At 55.2% G+C, this 22,412-nt stretch overlaps 1 protein-coding gene across 1 annotated transcript in view; it reads left to right on the forward strand.

The window, feature by feature from the left end:
• The window catches only part of LOC140600818 (uncharacterized), a 28,787-nt gene extending 22,993 nt beyond the window's left edge, over positions 1-5,794 (forward strand). Inside the window, exons 3-5 of the mRNA XM_072768948.1 lie at positions 3,166-3,302; positions 4,612-4,772; positions 5,241-5,794. Coding sequence (XP_072625049.1) covers positions 3,166-3,302; positions 4,612-4,772; positions 5,241-5,338 — 396 coding nt within the window. The 3' untranslated portion in view covers positions 5,339-5,794. The remainder of the gene's footprint in view (positions 1-3,165; positions 3,303-4,611; positions 4,773-5,240) is intronic.
• Positions 5,795-22,412: the final 16,618 nt, after the last annotated feature.

Here is a 22,412-nt window from a genome sequence, read left to right on the forward strand (position 1 = left end):
CCCTTGGGGTTCAGCTCAGACGGTGACCCCAGGACGGGGCCTCCCCATCCCCGAGACCCTGGGGGTGGGGGCACGGGGGTCATCCCCAGCACCCTACCATGTGGCAGTGTGTTGTTTGCTGCCGTCGCTCCCCCTGGCCTCGGAGACCCCGTGTCCCCTGCACAGAAGCCCCCGGGCCTCTCCCGGGCCCCCAAACCCCGCAGGCCCAACAGCCTCACCCGACCCCGTAGCCCTCCCAGAACATGGTATGACTGCGGAACGTCCCGTTGACATCCAGGTCAATCTGCATGATGTCCCGGGAGGAGACCAGGGCCTCCTCCTTCATTTCCTGCGGGGAGACCCCGGGAGGAGGAGCCGGTGTCAGGGACACAGACCCCGACCTGTCAACAGCTGCCGTCCTGGGCAGGGAGCCCTGGGGCCACCATGGGAGTGTGTCCTGCAGGAACCTCCACCCTTCCCCTGGGGGGCCGGGGATGGCGGGAGTGCCCACCGTGCCCGCGGGGCCTGCGTGAGGGCCTGTGCCCAGCTGTCGTGGGCAGGGAGGGGACTGAGGGTCAGCCCGGGTGGGGAGGGGACATGGGGGGTCAGCCCTGGACAGGGAGGGGACATGGAGGATCAACCCGGGTGGGGAGGGGACACGGGGGTTCAGCCCGGGTGGGGAGGGGACGCGGGAGTTCAGCCCGGTGTGGAGGGGACATGGAGAGTCAGCCCTGGGCAGGGAGGGGACCGAGGGTCCACGGGGAGTGGACGGGCCCCACCTGGTATTTCCCGGCATTCCTGGCCTTAACCTGGTCGACGTTCAGCAATCGCAGCCACACCTGTCCCCGCACCTGGGGCGGGACCCCTTTGTAGACTCAGCATCGCAGCTGCGGGGAGGAAGGCAGCGCTGGTGAGAGGGGCCCGGGGCGGCCCCTTGGAGCCCAGGGAGCACGAGGCATCTAGAAGGTTCCAGCTTCGGCTCCAGGGTGTCTGTGGAGAGGCTGGGTCTCCCTGGAGCTGGGCCCCGTCCCCCACGAGGAGCAGGGACCGTGGCCCCGACCTGACACTCCCCCACCGCCGACCCAGGGCCTGGGGAGGCTCGGGCTCCCAGCAGACTCTCCCCAGGCAGGGGGCTCCCCTGAGACAGGGCAGGAGGACACTGAGGGCGGCCCCCCAGCCCCTCAGGACGGAGAGCCCTCGGGGGCACCCAGCGCCCCACCTTCTCGCTGGGGAGGTAGTGGTCCCATCGCTTGAGCATTTTTATCCATTTGTCTGCGCGCCGGGTCTCCTGGTGGAGTTTCTGGAAGAGGACAAGCGGGGGCCACAGGTGAGGCTCCAGCCCGGGAGGTGGGCACTCGGGCCGCGTCCAGTCCCCCGCGGGACCCGGAGGAGTCAGGAAGGCACAGGGCCCCCCGCGGACCACGGCTCCGGGTCTGGGGTGCGTTCCTGGCAGCCCGTGCACTGCTGGGACGGGGGACTGGGGAGACGCCCGGGGATGTCCTGGGGGACAGGGTGCAGACAGCTGGCCCCAGCCCCCCCGCCACGTCCTGCCCGGGGCCCAGGACAGGCTCTCACCTTGGCCTCGCGGGGGCTGGGGCCGGGCAGCTCCTTGTCCCTGGAAGGCAAGAGACGCAGAGCCCTGAGGCCCTGGCCCCACAGCCACCCCACCCGTCTGCACCCAGGGGCAGTGCCGGGCAGTGCAGGTGACGGCGGCAGGACACCCGGCGCAGGGTGAGGGCTGCCCCGATCGGCCCGTGGCCCGTAGTCCTGCCACTTCAGAGCATTTCTTACGGAGCCACCTAGACAGGGCCATGTGTGCACATCTCACCGTCCTCACCCTGCTTGTGCCATGAGACAACCAAGTGTCTACGCGGTGACCCGGCGCTCGGCTCCCATGGACCTCCTGTCCACGTGTCGGGAGGGGGCCGCAGTGACCGGAGCCACGGCGGTGGGGTGGGCCGGGCAGCCTGCGTGGGAAGGGTGTTGGTGTGTTCAGGCCCCACGAGGAGGGCATAGGTGTGCTCGCACACCGTGCATGCTCAGCGGGCCGCCCCAGGGACCCCCTGGCCCTGCCTTGGGGCCCTCGTGCTGCACACGGTGGCGTGGAATTCCTGCTCACGCTGGAGACAAAGCGAGTCTGTGTGTCAGAACCTGAGCTGTTGGTTCACGCCTCTGAGCGACTCCTACTTTTTCCCTAGATCTTTAGTGATTAAGGAGTTTTTTTCGAAGCCCAAGTACAACCACATTTTGAAGCCAGAAGACTGTCTGAACCGTGCACCATCCTGCAGCTGGGCAGGAGAACCGTGCAGATCGCTGACCTGGAGGTGAGAGCCCCGGAGGCTAAGTGGGCGGCACACGTACCAGACTCTGTGCGAATAAACAGATTGAGGAACCTTGCCTTTGATTTTCCCCGAGTCTTGTCTTTTTTATGCTCTGATTTTGTATTTTTACATTATTTTTTCACGGACCTCTTTAACATAATCAGTCATTTTTATATTTATGTTTAATATTTTCAGCATCTTGAGATTCTAATAAATTATATCTAGTTTCTTCAAGGATTTCAAGTTAAAAATTTTTTTTCTAAGTTGTGCTACCATGGATGACAAAATTCTTAATTCTCACTCTTACATTCCCCCTGTTGCCACGAGGTGGCGCGTGTGCATTCAGGAGGGTCTCATTTTAAGGGTGTGCTCGGAGGTGCAAGGTGCAGAGCTTGGGAGCGGGTCCCTGGAACCCCCTGGAGCTCAGCCGGGAGCTAAGCTGTTGGCTCTGCACTTAGTTTCGCAGTATAGAGAGGCCTGGTTCTTTATGCCAAGAATTGAGAAGAAATAGGATTCCACTCAAATATGGGGCCAGAAAATGAGGCAAGTGAGGCCCACGTTGCTTGAAACCTTTTCTTTCTTCCTTTTTTTTTTTTTTTTTTTTTGAAACCTTTTCTGATTATCTGCAGCATGTGAATTTGTGCTGCCAGCTTTAGTAGTTCTTTCCTGAGGAGCAGGTTTGCTGTGTTTGGCGACACTAGCAAGTTGCATCCACAGTTACTGGACTAGACGTGGGGCCGGGCAGTGCAGCGGCATCTGAGCGGGGCTGGCGGGGACAGCTGCTAGTTCCTGCCCCGGAGCCCTCGCCGCCTGCTGTCACGCGCTCACGGGAGCCGCGTCCCTTCCTTATCGTTTGCCTGAACAGACCGTGAAAGGCGAGCTGCACTTTGAGATCAGGAAGGCCGGCACGCTGCATGGATTCACGGCCTGGTTCAGTGTCCGGTTCCAGAGCCTGGAGGAGGACGAGCCGCAGCTGGTGCCGAGCACAGGCCCGTTTCACCCGTGAGTGTGCAGCACCCGCAGGGGCTCCGCTGCCCCGGGAGGAGCGGGTGCAGGTTCCCTGCCGCGCAGCCGTTGGGGAGGCAGTGGCGTGTGTGGGCGGTGGGCGGGGGACCGGGACCGTGCCCCACTCGCCCCTGCCCTGGGCTGCCCTGCTTGTCCTCTGACCCCTGCACGAACGGGCGGAGCACACTGCCTGCCTCAGTTGCCCTGGACGCTGCTTCAGCTTCCCATGGTCTAATACAAGCACAACCCATGGAATTGTAGGGGCTTTTAACTCCCCAAGACTTTCTTGAGGAAGGTCAGTGTTTCTTGAGACAAATTTTTTTTAAAGATTTTATTTGAGGGAGAGAGTGGGCGAGAGAGCACATGAGCAGAGGGCGGGGCGGGGAAGGGAGAGGCAGACGCCCCGCTGAGCAGGGAGCCCGATGCGGGACTCGATCCCAGGCCCCGGGGTCATCCCTGAGCCGAAGGCAGACGCTCCCCGGACTGAGCCCCCAGCCGCCCCTGGGACACTTCTGTGCAGTAGCATTTTGATGCTGCACGCTGCTCAGGCGCGCTGGGCGCTGCGGTCTGCCTCGGAGCTGGACCCAGCAGCCCGGTGCAGAGCTGCCTTCATGGGGCCTCCGTGGGCCTGCGCGGTAGGTGCCCGGGCCGGGGCGGGCAGCCGCGCTGCTCGGGTCAACACTGGCCGCAGTGGGGGTCCTCAGGGCCTCGCATCCGTCCGCACCACAGGAGCCAGGCTGTTGGCCGGAGCGTCCGTGGAGGTGGCGGGGCCAGGCCTCCGGCTGCCCTTCCCGGTCCTGGCGCACAGATGCGAGCTGTCGCCCGTCGACGGCGGGAACTCAGGCCCCGGGCAGTCGAGCGCCCGCACACGGTGGGGTGGGGCAGGCAGGTGCCGAGCCCGGGCAGCGCTCTGGGACACGGGGACAGGGGCCCTCACAGCGGCTGGGGTCGGAGGGACGTGAGGCCGTGGAGCCGTGTCTTCAGGGCCTGCAGAACCCAGAGAGCGCGGAACGTGACGGTTTGTCCCAGATGTCGCACTTGCCACACCCCCTCCAGCCCGACTCCCAGGGGCAGTGGCCTTCCTGCACTGCGGAAACTAGAACTCGGCGTTGGCAGCCTAGGGACTGGGCAGGGATGCGGTAGACGCCCGTCTAGGGGCCTGGGAGCACCTAGAGCAGCGTGCTCACTGGGCTGTGGCCCAGTCCCTGGCGCCCACAGAGGCCTCGCCGTGGGCCTGGTGCATCTGCCCCACGGGGGAGCCTGGGGGTCCACCCCACAGAGGTGATGCGTGCCCCGTGTCTTGCAGAACCACCCACTGGAAGCAGGTGCTGTTTATGATGGACGAACCCATGTCCATGGTCTCGGGAGATGTGGTCACAGGCTTGGTTGTGCTGCAGAGAAACCCCGTGTGGAGGAGGCACATGTCCGTGGCGCTCAGCTTCCACACAAGACCCCACATCGCAGAAAGTAAGGCTTGTGCTGCAGGGCGGGTGCTGGGCGCTGGTGCTGGGAGACGGGCGTGGCGGTCGCGGTGCCACGGCCTCGGCCTCGCGCGCCTGCGCTGCTTTCTCACCCTCCTCACGGGAATTGGGTGCTGTTATTGGTAGAACAGGAAACGGGGGCAGGAAGGTGAGTCTGAGGGCAGGGGCCCAGCCCAAGGCCACCCTTCCCGTGTCCAGGAGGCCCCGGTGGAGAGTGGGCCGGGCTGCCGTTCCCACACCTGGTGCAGGATGGCAGAGGGGACGCGATGGTTCTCCTCTGGTCTCCTACCTGCTTTGTGCTAATTTTATGTCAAAGTCTTAATCTTGGTCATTAAGAAAACTTCTCCTCCTGGAAGTCGCTCTTGGGTGCCATCCTGAGTCGTCATCAGGAGGTGCTGCGTGTGAGTCACACTCAAGCGGTTTATTATGACTGATTTGCTTTGTCTGTTTTCAGGTTGGAGAGAAGGTCTTTCCCATCTGGAGATGACGGTCGAAGTTGTGGGAAGCAGGTGCTGCAGGAACGAGCCCGGGCGGAGACGCGCTTGGATGTGAGCCCCCGTTCCTGTGGCCTGAGAGCTCCCCTGCCCGGCGGCAGGACACCCGTGTGCGTGCACGCTACCTTCCTCGGGGCCTCCAGAGGCGCCGCGTGGGGCTCGGTGGGGACCCCTCACCCCTGTCACTGCCCGTGTCTGTGCTCTAGAAGTAGGCTGTGTCCCCAGGTGTCCACAGTCTGGCTCGTGGCCGAGTCGGTGGCACCGTGTCCCTAAGCTAGGTCTAGATCTCAACTCGTAGGGCACACGTGCATCAACCTCGTACTCCTGTGAAAGTGGCTGTTCACGTATCATGTGTCATGGTGTCCTTGCTGCCTGGGTCCCTCCCTGTCGTGCGAAGGTGGGCGCCCCAAAGCCGTGCAGGGCCTGGAGGCGGTGATGCATGTGACGGGACTCTGCATGGATAGTACAGTCGTAGAGATGTCTTCCACGTAAATTATGTGTTGGCGCATAGCACATACTCAATAAATAATTTTAAAGAAATGAGTGTTGGCATGTATCCCATTTCCATGTGCGTGTGCTGTGTCGGCAAGCGTGGGATCGTACCGCGTGTGCTGCTTTGTAGCCTTTCTCACCTGGTGTGAAGGAACGTCCCTGCCTGTAGGTCCAGGTCTACGTCTTTTGGTGTGTATTGTTTTGATTTTTAGTTGACTTTACATTGCAATATGAACGGTATATCCCAACCGCGTGAGTGACGGGTGTGCAGGTGTGCATCTCTCTGTAACAAGCACTCGACCGAGACCGTCAGCCACGAGCGGCTGCCCCAAGTGCCCAGCACGCAGTGCCTCCGAGGGTGGTGCCCCCGGTGACGCGCAGCTTCCTGGGGCCGGTGGGGCACACAGGCTGCTTCCTGGAGCCTGAAGCTTGTGCCACTCACACTCCTAGGCTGAGGCTCCTGGCGGGGGGCGCCCTTAGGAGCAGGTGTTTGGGAGGTGCTTAGGCCTCGAGGGGGGCCCCCAGGACGGACTCGTGCCCTTCCGGGGGAGAGCCCCTCAGAAGGCGGCTGCCCGGGGACTGGGCCGGGTCTCCAGGTCCCAGGAGGGAGGCGGCCGGGCTGGGGGACGTCCAGCCCCCGGGCCGTTGAAGCCGCCGGGCTGGTGCCATCCGGGCCCTGTCCCTCGCTGTGGGCGTCGCTCAGCTCACGGGCACCTGTGAGCCCCGACCCGTGTTGCTGCAGGTTCCCGCCATGTCCTGCCCCGCTGGTGGTCAGCGGGTGGTCAGTGGGTGGCCTCCCGGGCCGGCCCCGGCAGGTGCGGCAGGTGGTGCGTGTGGGCCCGCGCGTTCCCCTTGGGTGCACGGCCGCCGTGGGGCTCCCGGGAGCCCGGGTCCTCAGCGTCGGCGTCCTTGGCGGGCCCGGCTAGAAGCCCTTCATAGGCCTGTTCTGCAAACACCTGCTCCGTGGCTTAGTCTTCTCTCTATTTTGATAAACAGAAGTTCTTAAGTGTTAATTTTGTCCGATTCGACATTATTTTCCTTAAGGATACACTTGCTGCATCCGGTGGAAGGAATCTGCTCTTCGTTTACGGCTCCGTCGGTCGCCCTGGCGCACAGCTCAGCGCCCCCAGCCTCGGTTTCTCTCGGGCCGTCTGGGCGGGCTCGGGATTCGCGTCCCCGGGGGTGGCTGCTCCGGCGGTGGAGTTGCAGCTTCTTTCCTCTCCTGCTGCGCGCACCCTTGCTTTCTCCTCTAGAGCTGCTGCGGCGGCAACAGCATATTTTGATTTATTTCCAGTATCTCCCAGTTCCAAGTATTTTCTAATTCCCATTATGAGTTCTTCTGCTGTCCCAGGGCTATTTAGAAATTGTGGCTTAATTTCCAAAGGTGGAATTTTCTAGGTATTTTTTCTTATTAATCTCTAGCTGAATGTCACTGTGCTCAGAAGACGACCGGAGTGATCTCACTCCCCTGAGGTCACAAGGACTTGAATGTGCGTCATGCTGTCGGATGATGCGGAGGCCACCATGTCGCCGGGATCGGCTAGGGCAGCAGTGTTGCTCGCTCGGGCCCGATGCTTGGGCCACTTGCGCCTCCTCGTCCCCTCAGGCAGTCGCCAAGGGAGGGAGCGGGGCCTCCGAGGACACAGCTGCACCTCGGCGGCTTCATTTGACCCATGTCCTTAAGGCCCTGATCTGCAATGCAGTCACACTGCGGGGCCCTGCTGTGACCCCCGACATCCCCGTGCTGGGATGGAACCCCCACTGCTGAGCGGGCCTCTGGGGATGTCAGGGGCTCCTCAATGATGGGGGGGTGAGGCGGCAGGGGATGTTGGGGACCCCTGAATGATGGGGGGGCCACAGGGGATGTCAGGGGCACCTGTGGGGGCGCCTGGCACTCCTGTGGCACAGCCCCACCCCGCACTGCTCACAGGGCCACCAGCTTGCCAGCCCCCATCCCGGCGCCTCTTGGAGGCCTGGCAGCTGGCCTGTGTTCGGGGTGGGGTGGCTTTAGGGGTATCTGCTCAGCGGGGCTGCCCCCGCTGTGGGGGGGTGGGGGGAGCAGCCCCAGGCCGACCCCCTGGCCTGACCCCGTGCCCTCTGCACCCCGGAGCTGACCCCGTGGTGGACCTGGAGGCTCAGGCAAGGTCATCGTTGCAACAGGAAGACCTTGACTGACCTGCATCTGTCTGCTTTTTTACAAAACGTGTTGTGCCCATGTGCGGCAGTGCCCAGGGCCCAGACTGGGTGGGGGCGACTCGTGGGCATGCAGCGTGGCCTGCTGCCCCTGCTGTGGCATCGGAGCCCCTGAGGGTAGGCTCCAGCCTCTGGCCTCCAGCCTCCAGGCTCCGGCCTCCGGCCACCACAGCCCAGCCAGCCCGGGTTCTGAGCGTTCCCAGCCTTCCCCTCTGAGGCCAGCACGGGGCCTGGCACGTGGCAGGCACTGCAGGAGCAGGAGACCGAGGGGGAATGAGGCCGGTGCATCCCGGGGAGCCTGCGGGGGGCCGGGGGAGGGGTGTGGCGTCTGGGCCAGGCCTGCTGCCCTGCAGCCTCCTGGCCCTGTCCCCACTGCTGCGCCCCTAGAGGCCTGCAGGCACCCCTGCCCCGGGCACACACCGGGCCACCGTCCCAGCAGCGGGGAGGGCGGTGAGCAGACGGCGGGAGGAAGCCAAGGCTCGGCCCGGATGCGCCGGGCGCCTGGGTGCTGGGCTGCCCCGGTCTGTCTGCTCGCCGCCCCTGGGGAGCCGAAGCTCAGCACCTCGGCCTTGCAATGGCCCCGCGTGGAGATAAGCCCCCGGGATGGCTGCTGTATCCTGCCCCCAGCTGGTCTCCCTGGCCGCTCTGCTTCCACAGGAAATATTGAAAGTAGCAAGTGGAGCCTGGGGCCTGGCCTGGACTGAGCAAGGGGTGGGGGGCCGCCGGCGGGGTGAGTCCCCCCTGGAGCCCTGCCCCGGGCGCTGGTGGCAGCCGGAGGCACCGGCATAGGGCTCTATAGATAGTCAGTTTATACATTTGCTTGGAGTTTACACTAATCTATATTTAAGGTATATGATAATTTAGGTTGACATAGTGGGATAGAAATTTTTTCTTTAGAAATTGTCCATACATTATTCATGCAGGAAATAGTGACCTGACACAAGACACCTGACCTCAACTTCGCACCATGGTGAGAGGCAACCAGGATAAACTGCACTTTACTGTGAAAACTGACACCCACTTCCATCCTGCCAGGGTCTTGCGTCGTTTGCCTCATTGTCAAGGGGACTTTACTTTCCCTGTTCACATCACAAGGATGTGGCGAGGATCAGGTATATGGAAGTGTGTTGGGATCTGTAAGAGACACACTCCAGCCAGCCAGCCATCTGTCCATCCATCCGTCTGTCTATTTATTGTCTTTACTGAGCTTTCATTCACGCTCACGCATGCAGATGCTCACAGAGCCCCGAAATCAGTGTCCCTCTTTTGTCAGACTAATAAATGGAACTTGAAGAGGTTAAGAGGTTTCCCCAAGGTTATGCAGCTGCCAGGCAGGTGCCGGCATGACCATGTGTTGTGACAGGCACTGGATGGTGACTTCGGGTGTGTTAAAAGAAGGCCCCTTGTGGGTTGGGAAGGGGCAGGGATGGGCAGGCTTCTTCACTGCCCTGCAGCTTTCTCCCTAATGCACGAACCTCATTTGAGCTGTTCTGCTCCACTGCGCACAGCCCAGAGGGCCGTGAATAATCCGGGAGGAGCTGGGACCTCTGGGGGAAGCAAAGGGTCGGCTTTTGGGGGAGACGGACCGTATCAGCTGGGAGTACTGTTAAGTGAGGCCTGGGAAATGAGTCCCATTTTTAAAATGTCATTTCATAAACTCACCCTGGAAGCAAATGCATTCTCTGCTGTGTGAGGAGCTCCACGTGGACTCAGAGCAAAGCAAACGGTGGTGATGCTGGTGATAATGACCATTGACATTTATTGCTATTTTGGGCCAGACTTTATGCAGCATCCCAAAATAGGTATTAGTGCCAATTTTACAAAAAAGAAATGGGCTACATATTAAAAAATACATAAAAGTGGAGGTTGAGTGGGGGCCCTATCAGGAATAAATGTGTTTGTTTTTAATGTACCAGAACATAATTAATATTAAATGACGTGTAAACTAACTAACTAGGAAAATGTGGCTGTAGCCAGCCACAATCTACTCTTTTCCATCCAAGAGCAACAGCTCACTTCTGAAATTCATCAAAGTTCAGTTTGAACACAGAAGAGAGAAACTGGAGGCAAGCATAACTTCAATATTTTCAGCATTACTTTTTGTTAATTTGACATTTCATGTTGCCCTTTTTATATTTTGGGGAGCTGTATTTCCTAAAATATTCTCCCTTAAGAAGTCTTATCAGGGTTCTCCCAAGAAGCAGAACCAATAGGATTTACGTGCGCTACCCACGTCATCTCTCTCGATCTACAGCGTCTCTATGTTTATCCTTCATCACTATCTGTATATGTGGATCATGCCTCTCTCCTGCAGGCTGGAGACCCAGGAGACGTCATGCTGCAGCTTGAGTCCGAAGGTCAAGGTTGTCTGCCATCAGAATCCCCTTTCTCAGGGAGGTCAGTCTCATCTCTACTAAGACCTTCAACTGACTGCATGAAGTCAGTGACTTCATGTGACTGCTCATCACACTGGAAAGCCTCATCTGCTTTATTCAAAGTCTAATGATCTAAATGTTAATCACATCTAGAACATACCTTCGCAGAGAAATCTAGAACGTTTGACTAAATAGGCCTAGCCAAGTTGGCACAAAATTAACCATCACAAGTGTCACTCATTTAAAAAAATATATATTTGGTTTTTAAAATATTCTTGAACAAAAGGATCCTGCATCTAGTCAAACATTTATTATTTTTTTAATTTATTTATGATAGTCACAGAGAGAGAGAGAGAGAGAGAGGCAGAGACACAGGCAGAGGGAGAAGCAGGCACCGGGAGCCCGACGTGGGATTCGATAAATAAATAAATAAATAAATAAATAAATAAATAAATAAATATTTAAGAAAAAAAGAAATCATGGTGAATTTTCATAGGTGTGAAAATGCCACAAGTAAGAAAATGTCTTTTCTTCTAAAAGATTTTATTTATTTGAGAGACAGCCAGAGAGAGTGAGCGAGCAAGCAAGAGAGAGCATGGGGAAGGGCATGGAGAAGGACAAGCAGACTCCCTGCTGAGGGCAGAGTCTGACCTCAATCCAAGACCCTGAGACCATGACCTGAGCTGAAACCAAGAGTCAGACAATCACCCAGGAGCCCTGGAAAATGCCTTTTTTATTTGAGATGCGACTGATGGTTTCCCAGGTGAAATGACGTGTTTAAGGTTTTCTTTGAAATTACTCCAGCAAAAAGAAAACTGAAGATCAGTAAAACAAGTATGGCAAAATGCTAATGATTGCCAAAGCTGGGTGACATATATGAAGTCCACTGCTCTATTCTGTGTATGTGTAGATGCTTTCATCAATAAAAGTATACAATAAATAAACCTATTAAATATTAAGAATTTGCATGTTTACATATATAAATATAAATAAGCCTATTAAAACATTATGATTTTCCATATAAAAAAATCTTACATAACAATTTGAATTTGTGTTGGTAAAACTGTATTGCTGAAATTCTTCTCAGCACCCTCCAAGTGCACCTTATACTTTTTCTGTATCCAAGATAAAAGTCGTCTGCTTCCTCAGTTGTTACATTAATAAGCCAGCTGTTCCTTCTGCATTCCCATCTCTGCTCTAGGACCGAAGTCTCTACAGGGCAGGATTTCAGTGACGCACCCTAACACCTCTAACACTAATATTTGTTGAATGAATAATTGTTTTTCTTGCCAGAAAATACTGAGTCGTGAATAGTCATTTCATAAATTTGAACGACGCTTCCATTCAACAATGGAATGATGAGCCAGTGCAACTTTTCAGTAATTAATGCACGAGTACAGCATTAGTTTTGCATCTCTTCAGAATTTCTTTTTTATAGTCCATACATTTTACAAGCCTGATAATACAGTATGGTCGCACATTAAGATTACTGGCAGGTTACAAAAGATTCACATTAAGTCGTCGCAAAAGCACATTCATGAAACTCCGCAGAAAATATTCAAAAATGTCTTGCACTTTTCTCAAGTACAACCTGACACGGGCACAGTTCGGTAGCGCGAGGCCGCCCGGGGGTCCGGCCGGGGGGGGGGCGGGTCCACTCCTTGGGACTCGCGTCCTCCAGAACACGGTGTTTTGTCAGGAAACCCTGGGCGTGGGTTACAGTCTGCAAAGCCCAAATCAACATCTGATGGAAACTGGCTTCTGAGCAACAGAAACGGTTTTTGAAGAACAGAATTCCTTACTGGTCGCTTCCGGGGCCCCGGAGCCCACGAAAATGGCTTTTAGTGACTTAGGGCGGGTCACGGGGTTAACGGCCTCCTCGGGCGAGGGCGCCACGTAGATCCGTGAGAGGAAAGAGTGTCTTCGAGCTGGGTTCTCCGCTTCCCACGCAGGGCTGGAGGATTCGCAGGCCGGAAAGTGTCGACCTTGCAAGATAAAACGGTTATTCTGCCGGCAAATCGGGTTTCCCCAGGAGCAGCAGAGGCGCTGCAGCCTGGAAGCGGCGGGCGGGAAACTCTTTTATATGGAGGGGGGTGGGCGGGGCTGTATGGAAGGAAAGCCCATTGGAGGGCGGCGGCGGCTTCTCACTGGCTGAGTGCGGCGGCGGCTTCTCATTGGCTGCCGGTGATGGCGGCGGCTTCTCATTGGCTGCCGGTGATGGCGGCGGCTTCTCATTGGCTGCCGGTGATGGCGGCGGCTTCTCACTGGCTGAGCGTGGCGGCGGCCCGCCCGGAAGTCTTGGCGCTTCCTGCCGCCCTGGGCCGGGTGAGGCCGGTTTCCGCTTGAGGCTGTCCCGACGGCAGTTCCCGCGAGGTCTCCTCGGCTCGGCTCCGGCTCGGCTCCGGCTCCGGCTCCGGGGCAGCAGCAGGGGAGGCGCGGAGGCCCCGTGGAGCCCTGGCTTCCGGCCGGGCGGCGGAGCAGCTCGGGGGCCTCGCCGCGGGGCGGGCAGGGGGAGCACGCGGCCTCCGCCTCGAGCTGTGCGGGCGGAGGCACCTGGGCCCCGAGCCCGTGGCGCGCCCGTCCCGCGGCCCCGTCTGCCTCCGGCCGGCCTCCCGGACGCCCCCTGTGCCCGCCCGTGGCCGCCGCGGGAGCCCTCCCCGGCGCAGCGGCCCTCGGGGCCCCCCGGGGACGGGGACGAGGACGGGGACGGGGACGGCGGCGCGGCTCCGGCACGTCCTGCCCCCGCGTGGCCCCGCGTGCCCGTGTGGCGGTGTCGGCCGCCGCCGCCTGCAGCTGGGACGAAGCCGCCCGTACCTCGACGCTCCTCGGCGGCCGCGGCTCCCCGTGGGTCGGGCCGTGGCTGCTGCGTCGTGTTCCGCGTCCCTGTCGGGCGGCCCGTGTCCTCGCCGCGAAGCACGGGCCTGGGCCTGGGGCGAGGGCGAGGGCGGGCGCGTGGCCGGGATCAGCGCCCTCAGGACCCCGAGCGCCCGGCGAGGCCCGCGCCTGCAGCCCCGGGAGTGGGGCCGGAGCCGGGCCCGTCGGGGGAAGCCCTGGCCTCGGCCTCGGGGGCGCAGGGGTGAGGCCCCGCCGTGCAGCCCGCCCCGCCCCGCCCCGCGGCTCCCTGCGCCCCACCCGGCCGGGGGCGGCGCTTGTCTCCGTGGCCGCGCCGCCGCCGCCGGAGCCTCCCCCGGGGCTGGAGGCCGCGTGCCCAGCGCCGACCACGCCGGGCCGCCTGCGGGGGGCCGGGGCCAGCCTGAGCCGCCGGAAGGGCCCCGCCCCCGCCCCCGCCCCCGCCCCCGCGTGCGCCTGCCCAGGGCCTGACCGGTCGCCGCAGACCTGGGGCCGAGGCCGGACACGGATCCCTGAGAGGCCCCGTCGGCCGCCCCGGCCCCCGCGGTGTCCCCGAGCTGCCCGGCCTCTCCCAGCGCCCGGGGCGTGCCCGGCCCGTCCTCCCGCCCCGCCCTCGGGACCCTCCCGGGAGCCCGGAGTTCTCCGGAGGACACGCGGCCGCTCGCCCAGACCCGGTGCGCGCTGGTCGCCGCAGGTGCCCCCCCCCCCCGTGCCCGGCAGCCCGACCCCACGCGGGCCCCTGGACGTTCCCTCCGCCCCTCGTCCTGCGGGCCGCGGTGTCCCTCGGTCGGCGCGGGCTCCGCTCACCGCGGGTGCCTGGGGCCCGTGTGCCGGCGTCGCGGAGCCCCTGCCTGCTGGGAGCGCGGCTCTGGTGCCGGCAGGGGTCGAGAGCGAGGGCAGCCGCGGGGGGCTCGGCGGCTCCTGCGGCGGCTTCGTTCCAGCGACGAGGACGCAGCCCGCAGCGCAGACGCCGCCTTGGGGAGCGACGAGTCGGGGTCCCCCGTGGGTGCCGTGGGGGGCGCGAGCGGCCGCGTCTGGGTCCCGCCGGCTTGCTGCGGAGGCGCCTCCACCCCGGGGCGCCGCGCTCTGGGGCCCTCGTGCCCGCGGCCGCCGAGTGCTCCGCCGCCCCGTCCCGCTGCGGCCCGCGCAGGCCCCGCCCAGTCCTGTGCTCTGCCGGCGGCGGCCCGTGTCCGTCCTGACGCCCGCCCCGCGAGGGCCGCCCTGGGGACCCCGGGCCCGAGGCCGCCCTGGTGGATGAGGCCTCTTGGGATACGAACAAGATTCAGCCTCTGCGGAGGGCGGAAGTGGTTTTTCTGTTGAAACACGGAGCCCCTGCGGTAGCGCGTGCCCCGAGACTCCCCGCCCTTTGCTCCGCGTGCGCGGCGGGCGCTGCTGGGGCCTGCGGTCGCGCCCGCCGCTCCGTGCTGGCTGCGTGTTTCCAGAAGGGTGAGCCTCCGTTCACATTTGATTGCCTTTTCTTGGTCCCACACGGTTCTCCTTGTCCTTACTCCCACCCCGGGATTGTGTTTATTTCCTAGACAAAGGCACTTGTATCTTTGTTTCTCTGGTTCCCGCCGAGGTTAGGAGCCCTGCCTTCCCTGCCCAGAGCACGTGGTCAAGATTTTTTTCCCCTGGCGAAACGCCTTTTGGAGTTGTTTTCTTTTCTTTTCTTTTCTTTCTTTCTTTCTTTCTTTCTTTCTTTCTTTCTTTCTTTCTTTTTTTTTTTTTAGATCTGAAGCATTAAAAATGTAGTTATTTCAGCTTGAGAGTGGGGAGAGATCACAGATTGACTTTTAAGTTACTCTGAGAAAAGTGATGATTTGTCTCAATAGTTAGATAAGCCCTTACCATACAAATAAAGATGCGGTGATCTTTCATGCCACCCCTTCTTTCCTAAAGAGGAGACCCAGCCTCTTCTGTGGCCACTCACCCAGTGGTGATGCATGTTCCTCCTGAACTGTCTGTGGAAGTTTTGTACTTCTGGTTTGGCAGGTAAAGATCTGTTACATTTGAGCCACCCAGAACCTGGATTCCTTGCTAAGGTACCAGCAATATATCTTACTTACTTACTTATTTATTTAAATATTTAATTTATTTATTCATGAGAAAGAGAGAGAGAGGCAGAGACACAGGCAGAGGGAGACACAGGCTCCATGCAGGGAGCTCGATGTGGGACTCGATCCCGGGTCTCCAGGATCAGGCCCTGGGCTGAAGGTGGCGCTAAACCGCTGAGCCCACCCAGGCTGCCCAACATATCATATTTAGATAGAAAATTTCAGAGAAAGAAAATGTTCAAGTGCCCAAAGTTAGTAAAAATGAAATATGGTATGCTAATATTGCTAATATTTCCATATACACAAAAGATATTTTTCCTTTGTACGTTTGTTTCCTTTCTTGTGTTTGATGGCTTATGGTATGATTTACACATACATCCCTCCCCCTGAGTCTCACACTTCCTGAAACAGATAGGACACATGCAGCATCACCCTTGTGGGGAGAGGTGGCTGCTCTTTGACTAGCCGTTGGCTCTCAGGGATGGACATCAAGGGTTTCTGACTCTGCCCTGTGTGACTCTCACCCACATGGCACTTTGGTTATAGAATTGTCTGAAAAATGGAAGGAATAGATATAGAATACTTTATCCAACCAGAAAATTGACTTGATAATTAAAGATAAATTCAACAAGATTTGAAATGAAATGTTTTTTGAAAACCTCTGAGGCCCCAATTCTGCTATTATCATAACCACTGACAGGAGATAGATTTGGAAAATGTCATACAGTACCCGAATAAGCAAGTCTCCTTCAGAAAACAGCTCTAGATTGACCTGTGGAGAGGCATGCTCACTTCCTCCTGGATTCATGGGTCGGTCAGCTGGGCAGTCTGCAATGCTGTCCTTTAGGGTGGCTGAGGAAGAGAAAATGTTTAATGTTCCTGTTTGGCTTAGCTCTTTTTTTGGTATATTTTTTTATTGGAGTTTGATTTGCCAACATATAGCATAACATCCACTGCTCATCCCATCAAGTGCCCCCCCTCAGATCCCATCACTCAGTCACCCCATCCCCCCCCCACCTCCCCTTCCACTACCCCTGTTTGCTTCCCAGAGTTAGGAGTCTCTCATGTTCCATCACCCTATCTGATATTTCTCACTCATTTTCTCCCCTTTCCCCTATAATCCCTTTCACTGTTTTTTATATTCCCCGTATGAGTGGAACCATATGATGATTGTCCTCCGATTGACTCACTTCACTCAGCATCATACCCTCCAGTTCCGTCCACGTTGAAGCAGATAGTGGGTATTCATCCTTCTAACGGCTGAGGAATATCCCATTGTATACATAGACCACATTTCCTTTGTCCATTCTTCTTTCGATGGACACCGAGGCTCCTTCCACAGTTTGGCTATTGTGGACATTGCTGCTAGAAACATTGGGGTGCAGGTGTCCCGGCGTTTCACTGCATCTGTATCTTTGGGGTAAATCCCCAGCAGTGCAATTGCTGGGTCGTAGGGCAGGTCTATTTTTAACTCTTTGAGGAACCTCCACACAGTTTTCCAGAGTGGCTGTACCAGTTCACATTCCCACCAACAGTGCAAGAGGGTACCCCTTTCTCCACATCCTCTCCAACATTTGTGGTTTCCTGTCTTGTTGATTTTCCCCATTCTCACGGGTGTGAAGTGGGATCTCATTGTGGTTTTGATTTGTATTTCCCTGATGGCAAGTGATGTGGAGCATTTTCTCATGTGCTTGTTGGCCATGTGTGTGTCTTTGGTGAAATTTCTGTTCATGTCTCCTGCCCATTTCATGATTGGATTGGTTGTTTCTTGGGTTTTGAGTTTAACAAGTTCTTTATAGATCTTGGATATGAGCCCTTTGTCTGATTATGTCATTTGCAAATATCTTCTCCCATTCTGTAGATTGTCTTTTGGTTTTGTTGACTGTTTCTTTTGCTGTGCAGAAGCTTTTCATATTGATTAAGTTCCAATAATTCATTTTTGCTTTTGTTTCCTTTGCCTTCATAATTGTATCTTGCAAGAAGTTGCTGGTGGCCAAGTTCAAAAAGGGTGTTGCCTGTGTTCTCCTCTAGGATTTTGATGGAATCGTGTCTCACATTTAGATCTTTCATCCATTTTGAGTTTATATTTGTGTCTGGTGCAAGAGAGTGGTCTAGTTTCATTACTCTGCGTGTGGATGTCCAATTTTCCCAGCACCATTTATTGAAGAGACTGTCCTTCTTCCAGTGGATGGTCTTTCCTGTTTTGTCGAATATTAGCTGACCATAGAGTTGAGGGCCCATTTCTGAGTTCTCTATTCTGTTCCATTGATCTGTGTGTCTGTTTTTGTGCCAGTACCACACTGTCTTGATGACCACAGCTTTGTAGTACAACCTGAAATCTGGCATTGTGATGCCCCCAGATATGGTTTTCTTTTTCAATATTCCCCTGGCTATTCGGGGTCTTTTCTGATTCCACACAAATCTTAAGATTACTTGTTCTAATTCTCTGAAGAAAGTCCATGGCATTTTGATAGGGATTGCATTGAATGTGAAAATTTCCCTGGATAGCATAGACATTTTCACCATATTAATTCTTCCAATCCATGAACATGGAATATTTTTCCATCTCTTTGTGTCTTCCTCAATTTCTTTAAGTGTTCTGTAGTTTTTAGGGTATAGATCCTTCACCTCTTTGGTTAGGTTTATTCCTAGGTATCTTACGCTTTTGGGTGCAATTGTAAATGGGGTTGACTCCTTAATTGCTGTTTCTTCAGTCTCATTGTTAGTGTATAGAAATGCCACTGATTTCCGGGCATTGATTTTGTATCCTGCCACTTTGCCAAATTGCTGTATGAGTTCTGGCAACCTTGGGGTGGAGTCTTTTGGGTTTTCTATGCACAGTATCATGTCATCTGCTAAGAGGGAGAGTTTGACGACTTCTTTGCCAATTTGAATGCCTTTTATTTCTTTTTGTTGCCTGATTGCTGAGGCTAGGACTTCTAGTACTATGTCGAATAGCAGTGGTGAGAGTGGACATCCCTGTTGTGTTCCTGATCTTAGGGGAAAGGCTCCCAGTGTTTCCCCATTGAGAATGATATTTGCTGTGGGCTTTTCATAGATGGCTTTTAAGATGCTGAGGAATGTTCCCTCTATCCCTACACTCTGAAGAGTTTCTATCAGGAATGGATGCTGTATTTTGTCAAATGTTTTCTCTGCATCTATTGAGAGGATCATATGGTTCTTGTTTTTTCTCTTGTTGATATGATCTATCACATTGATTGCTTTCCGAGTGTTGAACCAGCCTTGCATCCTGGGGATAAATCCCACTTGGTCATGGTGAATTATCTTCTTAATGTACTGTGAGAGGACTCAGGCCCCCAGCTCTGCCCAGACCAGGGCCGGGACCTGCTGAGGATCAAGGTGTTCCTCACGAAAGCAGTTCACAGCACACGACTGGTAGACAGCTGCTCTCCAGGGCAGCCCAGGTCCCATGTGTGCCCCTTACCTTGGGCCATCCTGGGCAGAGGGTCAGAGCGAGGGCAAGGGTCTGAGGTCTCTACCACTGTCAGTGGCCTGCAGCACAGCCCAGTGGGTGGGGACAGGCCCGAACTAGCGACACGTGGGCAGACTGCCTGGAGACAATGGCAGAGGCAAGCAGAGGACCTATTCAGGGTCTTCGAGGGCTGACAGGCCTGCAAAGGACCCCTGCCTCCCTCCCCGCAAAGGATCCCAGCCCCTGTGGGATTCACGTAGCCTAAAATTAACCATTTTAAACTGAGAAACCACCACCTCTCTCTCCATCCAAGATACTGGATCCACACCCCCAAAAGGAAAGCCGGTGCCCATTTAGCGGCCCTCCCCGATGCCATGACCCCAGCCCCTGGGGTCACAGTGGACCCCTGCATGGACAGTCCACAGCACTGCTGTACGAGACTCCACAGGTGCTGCTGCTTTGCAGTTACCCCTGCAGCTGGGTAATTTCATAGTTCTCAGTGTATTTTCAAGGTTGACTAGACCCGTTTCATCTTTGAGTTTCTTTTTGAGCAGCTGTAACCATCTGTCCCGTGTTGTTCAGGCCCAGAGTCTTCCTTGGGCTGTCTTCCTGTGCGGCTGCTTACTAGCTATGGAGGGGATGTGCTCAGCTGCATCACTCAGTTTACTGCGTACAAGTCCCAAGCACAGGAATGGGTTAGGACTAGCTCTCAGCAATGACACAGTGGATTAGCAGGTAGGAAACAGAAGAGTAGACTGTGCCCGTTACATGGTAAGGAAGTTTAGGAGAAAAAGAGCTCTGGGAGATTATAAGAAATAGCCCAGTTCATAGCTTCAGAAAAATGAGCCCTTTGTTCTGAGCCAAAGCTCTGGAAGATGGAGGAACATTTAATTTATCACAAGAAATGATAAAGTAAAGGAAGGAAAGAAGTTAGACCATCTGCTAGGACCTCTCCTCTGCACCTGCCATTCTGTGAGCCTGGTGGGAAGCCCGTGCCCATCTCCTTCCACAGAGAGCAGAGCCCAGGGTCCATATGACAGGCTGGGCAGAGAGACACACCTGCAGTCTGGGTCACCTATTGTACCTGAGCTGAGCGTGAGGCCTTCTTCCTGTGTCCGGGACCCAAACACTGCGGTGCCGCTTCTGCCTCACAGAAGGTCAACGCTTAGAGCTTGTGGGCAAGCTCCTCTCGTAGCTTGATCTGGAGCCACGCGGCCGCTTACCTGCAAAGCAGCTCTTCACCTTCAGGTAGCCCACGACCAGCCTGAGGATGCAGAGCTTGTCAAGCCGGGCTGCACGTCCTCGGGGTAGGGCAGCAAGGTGGTCAGTTTGCTCAGCTCTGGATTCCAACGGTCCGGTGCTGCTTCAAAGGGTTGCATTTGGCTCCCTCTGGAGGCTGTGGCTCAGGACTTGGCAGGGAGAGAGCAGCAATCATTCTCTACCTCCCTCTGTACCTTCACCGGAGTCACCCGCAGGGCCCCCAGGCCATGCCGGACGCCATCTGGCCCCAGGTCCTGGTGCTTGGAGGCAGGGACCCTTGTCCTTCAGGTTCGGGTTCTGTCCTCACTGCCCTCCTGGCCGGCGGGCCCTATTCATACTGTGCACATGCGAGACCTGGTGGCCCTCAAGGCACTAGGGGCCCAGGACTGGTCATCCCCTCCCAACTTTCTGGTAGCCTGACATGTTTGCAACCATTTTTTAAAAAGATTTTATTTACTTATTCATGAGAGACACAGAGGCAGAGACACAGGGAGAGCGAGAAGCAGGCTCCCTGCGGGGAGCCCAACGTGGGACTCGATCCCAGGATCCCGGGGTCACGCCCAGGGCCGAAGAAGGCCAGTGCCCAACTGCTGAGCCACCCAGGGGCCCCAATATCCACACATAAGTTTTAAATGAGTAAATCTCCATACTACAATTAACACTGAAAAAGCTGAAGCTCCATTTAAGAAATTATAGTTAAGAATTGAGCCTACACACAGACACAAACACACACACACATTAACATACATCTACATGTATACTCTCTTTCTCTGCATGCACACACCCATGCACACCCCAGACCAATGTACATCATAATTACATTGTTAAAAACCAGGGATGGGGAGAGCCAAAGGAAAAAAGACCCATTTCATACAGACAAATAAAGACAGAATAAATGACTTCTCGTCAGAAAAAATGCAAACCAAAGCACAACAGGGTGATATCTTTAATGTTCCAAAAGAAGGGAGCTGTTAACCCAGAATCTCATATCTGGAGAAATGATCCTTCAAAATGAGGGCAAATTAAAGAAATTTTCAGACAAAAATTCAAAGATTGTATCTCCAGAAGATTTGAGCTACAAAAATACTAAAGAAATTTCTTCAAGCTGAAGAAAAATGGCATTAGGTAGAAATGTGGATCTCCACGAATGAATGAACAATGTTGTAGACAATAAAAAATTTAATGATTTTATTTAAATGGTAATTGTGTAAATAAAAACAGTATTGCATCATGGGGCTTGCAACATATGTAGAAGTAGAATTTGTGAAAACAATAACACAAAGGATGGGAAGTGGAATTACATTGTTGTGAGGTGCTTATGTGGTCCATGAAGTAGTACAATATTATTTGAAAGTAGACAGTAATAAGTTAAGATGTGCATTTTATGCCTTATGGCAACCACTGAAAAAATAAAACAGAAGTACAGCTAATCTGTACTTATTAGAGGAGAAACATGAGATACTAAAGAAGAATGAGGGGATCCCTGGGTGGCGCAGCGGTTTAGCGCCTGCCTTTGGCCCAGGGCGCGATCCTGGAGACCCGGGATCGAATCCCACGTCGGGCTCCCGGTGCATGGAGCCTGCTTCTCCCTCTGCCTATGTCTCTGCCTCTCTCTCTCTCTCTGTATGACTATCATAAATAAATAAAAATTAAAAAAAAAAAAAGAATGAAATCCAAAGGTAGTAAGGAAAAGAGGAAAAATAACAAAGATGGAACAAAGAAAAAACAGCGAGATGGCAGACTTAACCCTATTGATAGTGACAAAAATGTAAACAGAGGATATCAGACTGACCTGATATATGGTGTCTGGAAGAAACCCAATTAAAAGGTAAAGACACAGATTAAAGTGAAAAGATTGGAAAAAGACATACTATGTACACACTAGACATAGGAAATCTGGAGGTGCTGACAAAGAAGACTCACCAAAGAGAAAGATATTTTCATAATATTAAAAAGGTCATACCAATCATATATGCATTTAATAACAGAGTTTCAAATATGTGAAGCAAGAACTGACGTAACTGCCAGGAGAGACAGGCGAATCCATTAACTAGAGTTGGGGACTTCTGCGCTATTCTCTCAGTAACTAATAGGACAGATTGCTAGAAAATCAAGGACATACAAGACATGAACGCTATCCTCTAACTTGGTATGATTGACATTTATAAAACAGTGTACCCAACGACTGCAGAATATAGATTCTTTTCATGCACATGCAAAAATTCACCACGGGAGACCATAAAACAAGCCTTAGTACATTTAAATAGATTCAAATCATTTAATCATCATAGAGTATATTCTCAGACCACAATATTTGTGAATCAATAATTAAAACATCTGAAAAGTCCTCAAATATATGAAAATCAATACATTTTAAAATAACTCATGGGCCAAAGAAGAAATCACAGGGAAAATAAAAACATTTCTAAGTGGTAATGAAAGACAACATGCCAAAATTTGTGGGGTACAGTTAAA

The sequence above is a fragment of the Canis lupus genome, chromosome 12 (assembly GCF_048164855.1).
Source record: "Canis lupus baileyi chromosome 12, mCanLup2.hap1, whole genome shotgun sequence".
In the NCBI taxonomy this organism is placed as follows: domain Eukaryota; kingdom Metazoa; phylum Chordata; class Mammalia; order Carnivora; family Canidae; genus Canis; species Canis lupus.